Source organism: Hypanus sabinus, chromosome 31 (genome assembly GCF_030144855.1).
Source record: "Hypanus sabinus isolate sHypSab1 chromosome 31, sHypSab1.hap1, whole genome shotgun sequence".
Lineage (NCBI taxonomy): Eukaryota > Metazoa > Chordata > Chondrichthyes > Myliobatiformes > Dasyatidae > Hypanus > Hypanus sabinus.
Genome location: NC_082736.1, coordinates 33,462,983 through 33,471,873, shown reverse-complemented (window position 1 = coordinate 33,471,873; position 8,891 = coordinate 33,462,983). Strand labels below are relative to the sequence as shown.

General features: G+C 52.4%; 1 protein-coding gene across 2 annotated transcripts in view; it reads left to right on the top strand.

Annotated features, from left to right (window-relative positions):
• The first annotated feature begins 3,265 nt into the window (after positions 1-3,265).
• trpt1 (tRNA phosphotransferase 1) overlaps positions 3,266-8,891 on the top strand; it is a 54,324-nt gene continuing 48,698 nt past the window's right edge. Inside the window, exons 1-4 of one of the 2 annotated variants that reach the window (XM_059955386.1) lie at positions 3,266-3,315; positions 3,993-4,082; positions 4,292-4,373; positions 5,550-5,719. In XM_059955386.1, the coding sequence (XP_059811369.1) occupies positions 4,008-4,082; positions 4,292-4,373; positions 5,550-5,719 (327 nt within the window). In that variant the 5' untranslated portion in view covers positions 3,266-3,315; positions 3,993-4,007. Of the gene's footprint in view, positions 3,316-3,497; positions 3,513-3,992; positions 4,083-4,291; positions 4,374-5,549; positions 5,720-8,891 lie in introns of those variants that run through there. The other variant, XM_059955387.1, reaches the window with a different exon arrangement.

Genomic DNA, 8,891 nt, shown 5'->3' with positions numbered 1-8,891 from the left:
CCCTCGTGTTACCCCTAAACTTTTGCCCCTTAACTTTCAACTCATGTCCTCTTGCTTGAATCTCCCCTACTCTCAATGGGAAAAAGCCTATCTATTTCAACTCTATCTATCTCCTCATAATTTTAAATACCTCTATCAAGTCCCCCCTCAACCTTCTGCGCTCCAGAGAATAAAGACCTAACTTGTTCAACCTTTCCCTGTAACTTAGGTGCTGAAACCCAGGTAACATTGTAGTAAATCTCCTCTGTACTCTCTCTATTTGTTGATAGCTTTCCTATAATTCGGTGACCAGAACTGTACACAATACTCTGAATTTGGCCTCACCAATACCTTGTACAATTTAAACGTTACATCCCAAGGGTTTTATTCAGTAAAAACGAGCCACAGGCAACATACTGAAACACTCTTGGAAGTGGGGGCTGCTTGACCCAATATTACATGACATTTTATACTCTACAGATGAAAGGTAACAGCGGGAAATTCTCCAGTTACAGTATAGCTACAGTGCTTCCTTTGGATTACATATAGTATCTTCACACCCACACTCCAAACACTCCGAGTGACCATCCATCCCCGCTGGCCCTGGGCTGCAGTCTTGGCTTGGGGGGCGTCTGAGGTCCACGTGGAGTTTTGATGGATCCCGGCCTGCAGCTTCAGGAAGCCCATTCTTCTGGGCTGCGTTTAAAATTCCATCTGCAACCCACGTCCGTATCTGCCGTTGAACTTTATATATGCCACGTGCCCTGACTGCAGAGTACTGTGCGTAGCAGCATAACGCGCTACAGCCCTGGTTCGATCCCCCGCTGCTGCCTGTGAGGGCTCTCCGCGCTCCCTCCTGCAACCGTGTGGGTTTCCTCCTACAGACTATGATCGGGGTGGGAGGGCTCCTTCATGGTGTTACTGGCCCTTTTCCGAGAACTTTCTGCATCTACCTCCGTGATGGAGGGTAGGATGGTGCTGGTGGAACTTTGGGTGCGGTGTAATTTCCACCGTTAACAGTGAACTGAGCGACAGAAGATGACTTCATCGCCTCAACCTGCTTCAACGGCCTCACCGTGCTGCCTGGTCATCACTTCCCGATCAAATTAGTCAGGAAGAGAGCGAGGGAGGATTCGAAAGTGTGTATGGAACCGGAGGATATAGCAGAGGTACTTAATGGTACTTTATTAAGTACTCACCACGGAAAAGGATCTTGGCGATTGTTGGGATGACTTGCAGTTGACTGAAAAGCTTGAACATGTAGATATTAAGTAAGAGGATGTGCTGGAGCTTTTGGAAAGCATCAAGTTGGATAAGTCACCGGGACCAGACGGGATGTACCCCAGGCTACTGTGGGAGGCGAGGGAGGAGATTGCTGAGCCTTTGGCGATGATCTTTGCATCATCAACGGGGACGGGAGAGGTTCCGGAGGATTGGAGGGTGGCAGATGTTGTTCCCTTATTCAGGAAAGGGAGTGGAGATAGCCCAGGAAATTATAGACCAGTGAGTCTTACTTCAGTGCTTGGTAAGTTGATGGAGAAGATCCTGAGAGGCAGGATTTATGAACATTTGGAGAGGCATAATATGATTAGGAGTAGTCAGCATGGCTTTGTCAAGGGCAGGTCATGCGTTACGAGCCTGTGAATTTTTTGAGGATGTGACTAAACACATTGATGAAGGAAGAGCAGTAGATGTAGTGCATATGGATTTCAGCAAGGCATTTGATAAGGTACCCCATGCAAGGCTTATTGATAAAGTAAGGAAGCATGGGATCCAAGGGGACATTGCTTTGTGGATCCAGAACTGGCTTGCTTACAGAAGGTAAAGTTTGGTTGTAGATGGGTCATATTCTGCATGGAGGTCGGTGACCAGTGGGGTGCCTCAGGGATCTGTTCTGGGACTTTTACTCTTTGTGATTTTTATGAATGACCTGGATGAGGAAGTGGAGGGATGGGTTAGTAAATTTGCTGATGACACAAAGGTTGGGGGTGCTTTGGATAGTGTGGAGGGCTGTCAGAGGTTACAGCGGGACACTGATAGGATGCAAAACTGGGCTGAGAAGTGGCAGATGGAGTTCAACCCAGATAAGTGTGAGGTGGTTCATTTTGGTAGGTCACATATGATGGCAGAGTATAGTATTAATGGTAAGACTCTTGGCAGTGTGGAGGATCAGAGGGATCTTGGGGTCTGAGTCCATAGGACACTCAAAGCTGCTGCGCAGGTTGACTCTGTGGTTAAGATGGCGTACGGTGCATTGGCCTTCATCAATCGTGGGATTGAGTTTAGGAGCTGAGAGGTAATGTTGCAGCTATATAGGACCCTGGTCAGACCCCACTTGCAGTACTGTGCTCAATTCTAGTCGCCTCACTACAGGAAGGACATGGAAACCATAGAGGAGATTTACAAGGATGTTGCCTGGACTGGGGAGCATGCCTTATGAAAACAGGTTGAGTGAACTCGGCCTTTTCTCCTTGGAGCGGCAGAGGGTGAGAGGTGACCTGAGAGAGGTGTACAAAATTATGAGAGGCATTGATCGTGTGGATAGTCAAAGGCTTTTTCCCAGGGCTGAAATGGCTAGCACGAGAGGACACAGTTTGAAGGTGCTGGGGAGTAGGTACAGAGGAGATGTCAGGGGTAAGTTTTTTACTCAGATAGTGGTGAGTGTGTGGAATGGGCTGCCGGGTGATGGTGGTGGAAGCGGATATGATAGGGTCTTTTAATGGAGCTTAGTAAAATAGAGGGCTATGAGTAAGCCTAGTAATTTCTCAGGGAAGGACATATTCGGTAAAACTTTGTAGGCTGAAGGGCCTGTATTGTGCTGTAGGTTTTCTATGTTTCTGCGAATGCTACTCAGAGAACCGGGAGTTGGTTGGGGACGATGGACTTGAGCTGAAGTTGGGCAGGGAAGGGTAGGGGGGTTCGGGGAACTGACAGTAGGAGATTTGCAGTGCAGAAAAAGGCTCTTCGCCCCATCAAGTCCATTCTAACCCAAAGCCCATAATTCTGGATTCTGATCCAATGCCCTTCATTCACATCAAATGTTCCCATTCCCCACAAATTCCAGCTCTCGCCCCCCGTACTGGCCTGTGCGCTCATTGGGATGTGGGGTGTAACAAGGAGCCGGGGGTGGGTGTCACACTCAGGGCATTGCCCCTCTGCTACACCGAGGGAGCGCAGGACCCGAGAGACACCCGGACGGGCGCTGAGCCGGCGGCTGTAGCGACACTGCCCGGCCGCCAGGGGGCGGCGGCGGGCCCGGGCCGTTCACTGCGCCTGCGTGGCCGAGCTCCCTCTGACGGCTGCAGCAGTGAACTGCACTTCCGGTGGAGTTCCGAGGTTGTGGAGGGAGGGGAAGAAGTGGGAGAGGGAGAAGAGGAGGGAGGGAGGGGAAGAAGTGGAAGAGGTGGGAGGGAGGGGAAGAAGTGGGAGAAGAGGAGGGAGGGAGGGGAAGGAGAAGAGGGAGAAGAGGTGGGAGGGAGGGGAAGAAGTGGGAGAGGGAGAAGAGGTGGGAGGGAGGGGAAGAAGTGGAAGAGGTGGGAGGGAGGGGAAGAAGTGGGAGAAGAGGAGGGAGGGAGGGGAAGAAGTGGGAGAGGGGAGGGAGGGGAAGAAGTGGGAGAGGGAGGGGAGGGGAAAAGTGGGAGGGGAGGGGAAGAAGTGGGAGAGGGAGGAGGAGGGAGGGAGGGGAAGAAGTGGGAGAGGCAGAAGTGGGAGGGGAAGAAGTGGGAGAGGCAGGAGGGAGGGGAGGGGAAAAGTGGGAGGGGAAGAAGTGGGAGGGAGGAGGAGGGAGAAAAGGGAGGGGTAAATGGGGGTAGGGAGGGGAAAGCAAGGAAGGAGGGGGAGGATGGAAGGGAGTAGTGAGAAGGGGAGGAGCGGAAAGGGGAGCAGAATGGAGGGAGGGGAAATGGCTAAGTGGGAAGAGAGTGAGGAGCAGACTGAGGAAACGGGACTGAGCTTTTGTCTTTTCCCCACCTCCTTCCTTGGTTCCGGATGGCCCCTCGCCATGTCGTTTCCAGCGCTGGGACGCAGTGATGCAGGGGGAGCGGGAGGAGGGGGAAGCCCAGACCAGGAGAAGCAGAGGCCGACATAGACCAGGCCGAGAGCAGGTGGGTGGTTCAACTGTCCAGCCCCACCAAAGCCTCTCCGTCTCTCTGATTCCTCCCTGTGCCCATGACCTCTGACCCTTGGCACCTCCCTGTATCCATAACCCTCCCATTATCCCTTGACCCTGACATCTGAATGTCCCCATGACCCCTCCCTGTCCCATAGCTTATTTCTGTTTTCGTCCTGCTGACTGCTCCCTCTCTGTCCTCAGGATCCCGACGTCCGGCTGTCCAAGGCCCTCTCCTTCGCCCTCCGGCATGGAGCAAGTCAGCTGGGCCTGGAGTTGCAGAAAGGTAAGGGCCCGGGATTTCCTGGCGGCGGGGGGTCTGATGTCTCTTGTGGTTGTGATGTGCTGAGGCAGGGAATCGGAATATCGGGGTGGAGAAGGTGCGTCCGGAGAAACACGAGAGATTGCGCGGATGCTGGAAATCCAGAGCAACGCACACAAAACGCTGGAGGAACTCAGCAGGTCGGGCAGTCTCTGTGGAGGGGGAGTAAGCGGCTGACGTTTCCGGGCCGAGACGCTTCACCGGGAGTTTGTGTTGGGTGGGAAAGGCGACAGACGGGAACAATGGTGGGTAGAGGGACACAGAACAGCAGGGCGGGACCGATTGGGAATGGGAAGTTTTAAAGATGAGCTTCATTTGCTGCAAGCACGGTGAAATGCATCGTTTCCCTCCGGGGGGGTGGGCTGGGGGCAGTCACAAGTGCCCCCCGCACTCCCGGTTCCGACGCAGCACGCCCACAACTCCCTGAGCCTAACCCGTACGTCCTTGGGATGGGGGAGGGAGCCGGAGGACGACCACGCGGTCGCCCCTCACCGACGAGTTGGACCCGGGATGAAGGTTTGTGCAAACCGCTATGCGAGTCTGCCACCGAAAGTTTCCTGCCGCGTTAAGTTCGATGAGATTGAACGAGTGCAGAGAGAATTCACGAGGACGTTGCCGGGATTTGAGCAGCTAAGTTACGGGGAAAGGTTGAATGGGTTAGGACTTTATTCCCTGGAGATCGCAGGAGACTGAGGGGAGATTTGATAGAGGAGTACAAAATTCCAAGGGGTATAGATAGGGTAAATGCAAGCAGGCTTTTTCCGCTGAGGTTGGGTGGGACTGCAACTAGAGGTCATGGGTTAAGGGTGCAAGGTGAAAAGTTTGAGGGGAACATGAGGGGAAACTTCACTCAGAGGGTGGTGAGACTGTGGCCAGCGCAGGTGGTGGATGCGAGCTCGATTTCAGAGTTTAAGAGAAATTTAGATCAGTATGTGGACGGGAGGGGTGTGGTCCTGGCCCAGGATGGTCGCACCAGGCAGAATAGTGCAGACTGGATGGGCCCAACGGCCTATTACTGTGCTCTAGGGCCTTGTCCTCTGCAGAGTTAGGGGGGTATGTTTGGAGAGAATACCTCAGACGCCGTTCTGTCACCCCCCCCCCCCCCCCCAGTTCAGTAACGTCAGCCTGTTCTCCCCACAGACGGATTCCTGCCCGTGGATGCCATTCTGCAGCACCCCCACTACAGGCGTTACACGGTACAGGACATCCAGCGGGTGGTGGACACCAGCGACAAGCGGCGGTTCGCCCTGCGCACGGACCCCACGACCGGCGCGCTGCAGATCCGGGCCAACCAGGGCCACACGCTGCAGGTACGTGAGAACGCGGGGCAGGGCCCGGCGAGGCAGCGGGCGCGGGTTTGGTCGCCTGGCCGCAGGAAAGGTGCCAAGAAAAGATCGAAGGAGTGCAGAGGGAATTTCCGTTACCGGGGCTCAAGGACCGGGGTCGTGGGGAGAGATTGATGGGGGGGGAATTTGCAGAGGCAATATCACAACCGTACTCAGGGAGGGGTACGGAGGGGTCAGACACTGAGTGGAACAGCAATAGGAAGGGTGCAGTCGCACTGATGGATTATACAGTGGTGGCGTAACCTCTCTGCACTTATGTTATAACCCTCTCCAAGTCAAGTCACTTGTTAGTCTCATTTCGACCATAACTGCCGGTACAGTACAGAGTACAAATGAGGCAACGTTTTTCAGGACCATGGTGTTACATGACACAGTAGAAAAACTAGACTGAACTACGTAAAAAACAACACAGAAAAAATCTACACTAGACTACAGACCTACCCAGGACTGCATAAAGTGCACAAAACAGTACAGGCATTACAATAAATAATAAACAGGACAACAGGCACAGCAGAGGGCAGTCAGTTGGTGTCAGCCCAGGCTCTGGGTATTGCAATGGAGATCAGGGTTCTAGTTATGATTTCACTCAGTCTAACTTGGAGAAAAAGACACAGGAGGAGAAGCAGGACATTCAGTCCATCGAGACTGGTCCACATTCCATCATGGCTGACTTATTACACCTCTCAACTCCTGCCTTCTCCCCGTGACCTTTGACACGCTGACTAATCCAGAACCGATCAACATCTATTGCAAATATCCCCAATGACTCGGCTTCCACAGCCGTCTGTGGCGATGAATTCAACAGATTCACCACCCTCTGGCGAAAGAAAATTCTCACCTGTGTCTAAATGGACAACTCTCTGTTCAGAGATAATCCCGACTGGTCGTACACTCTCCCAGAATAAGAAACATCCTCTCCACATCCACTCTATCTGTGTCCTCTGGTCCTAGACTCTCCCCACTATAGGAAACATCCTCTCCACATCCACTCTGTCTGTGTCCTCTGGTCCTAGACTCTCCCATTGTAGGAAACATTCTCTCCTCATCCACTCTATCTGTATCCTATTGTCCTAAGACTCCCCCACTATAGGAAGCATCCTCTCCACATCCTCTCTATCTGTGTCCTCTGGTCCTAGACTCCCCCACTATGGGAAACATCCTCTCCACATCCACTCTATCTGTGTCCTCTGGTCCTAGACTCCCCCAATATAGGAAACATCCTCTCCACATCGACTCTATCTGTGTCCTCTGGTCCTAGACTCCCCCACTATAGGAAACATCCTCTCCACATCCACTCTATCTGTGTCCTCTAGTCCTAAACTCCGCCTCTACAGGAAACATCCTTAACACATCCACTTGAACTGTCTCCTCTGCTTCTAGACTCTCCCACGAAAGGAAATATCCTCTCCACATCCACTTAATGTGTGCCCTCTGGTCGTAGACTACCCCACTACTGGACACATCCTCTCCACATCCACTCTATCTGTTTCCTGTGGTCCTAGACTATCACACTATAGGAAGTATCCTCTCCACATCCACACTATCTGTGTCCTCTGGTCCTTGACTCCCCCACAATAGGAAACATCCTCTCCACATCCAATCTATCTGTGTCCTCTGGTCCTTGACTCCCCCACAATAGGAAACATTCTCTCCACATCCACTCTATCTGTGTCCTCTGGTCCGAGACTCCCCCACTATTGGAAACATCCTCTCCACTTCCACTCTATCTGTGTCCTCTGGTCCTTGACTCCCCCACAATAGGAAACATTCTCTCCACATCCACTCTATCTGTGTCCTCTGGTCCTAGACTCCCCCATTATTGGAAACATCCTCTCCACTTCCACTCTATCTGTGTCCTCTTGTCCTAGGCTCCCCGACTATAGGAAACATCCTCTCCACATCCACTCTATCTGTGTCCTCTGGTGCCAGACACCCCCACCACTGGGAACATCATCTCCACATCCACTCTATCTCTCTCCTCTGCTCCTAGAGTCTCCCACTCTAGGGAACATCCTCTCCACATTCACTCCAGGTGTCCTCTGGTCCTAGACTCCCCCACTATAGGAAGTATCCTCTCCACATCCACACTATCTGTGTCCTCTCGTCCTGGACTCCCCCACTATAGGAAACATTCTCTCCACATCCAGTCTGTCTGGGTCCTCTGGTCCTAGATTCCCCCACAATAGGAAACATCCTCTCCACATCCACTCTATCTGTGTCCTCTGGTCCTAGGCTCCCCGACTATAGGAAACATCCTCTCCACATCCATTCTTTCTGTGTCTTCTGGTCCTAGACTCCCCCACTATAAGAAAAATCCTCTCCACATCCACTCTATATGCGTACTCTGACCCTAAATTCCCAAACTACATGAATCATCCTGTGCACATTTAGTTTTTATGTGCTCTCTGGTCCTAGACTCCCCCACTATAGGAAACAGCCTCTCCACATCCAGTCTATCTGTGTCTTCTGGTCCTAGACTCCCCCACTATAAGAAAAATCCTCTCCACATCCAGTCTATCTGTGTCCTCTGGTCCTAGACGCCCACACCACTGGAAACATTCTCTCCACATCCACTCTGCCTGTGTCCTCTGGTCCTAAGACTCCCCCATTGTGGGAAACATGCTCTCCATATCAACGCTATCAGTCTCCTCTGGTCCTAGACTCTCCCACTATAGGAAACATCCTCTCCCTATCCACTCCATCTCTGTCCTCTGGTCCTAGACTTCCCCACGATCGGAAACATCCTCTCCACATCTACTCTATCTGTGTCCTCTGGTCCTAGACTCCCCCACTACAGGAAACATCCTGTCCACATCCACTCTATCTGTGCCCTCTGGTCCTAGACTCCCCCACTGTAGGAAGCATCCTCTCCACATCCACTCTATCTGTGTCCTCTGGTCCTAGACTCCCCAACCGCAGGGTACATCCTCTCCACATCCACTCTACCTGTGTCCTCTGGTCCTAGATTCGCCCACTGTAGGAAACATCCTCTCCACATCCACTATCTGTGTCCTCTGGTCCTAAGACTCCCCCACTGTGGGAAACATCCTCTCCAAATCAAAACTATCAGTGTCCTCTGGTCCTAGACTCCCCCACTATAGGAAACAGCCTATCCACATCCACTCTATCTGTGTCC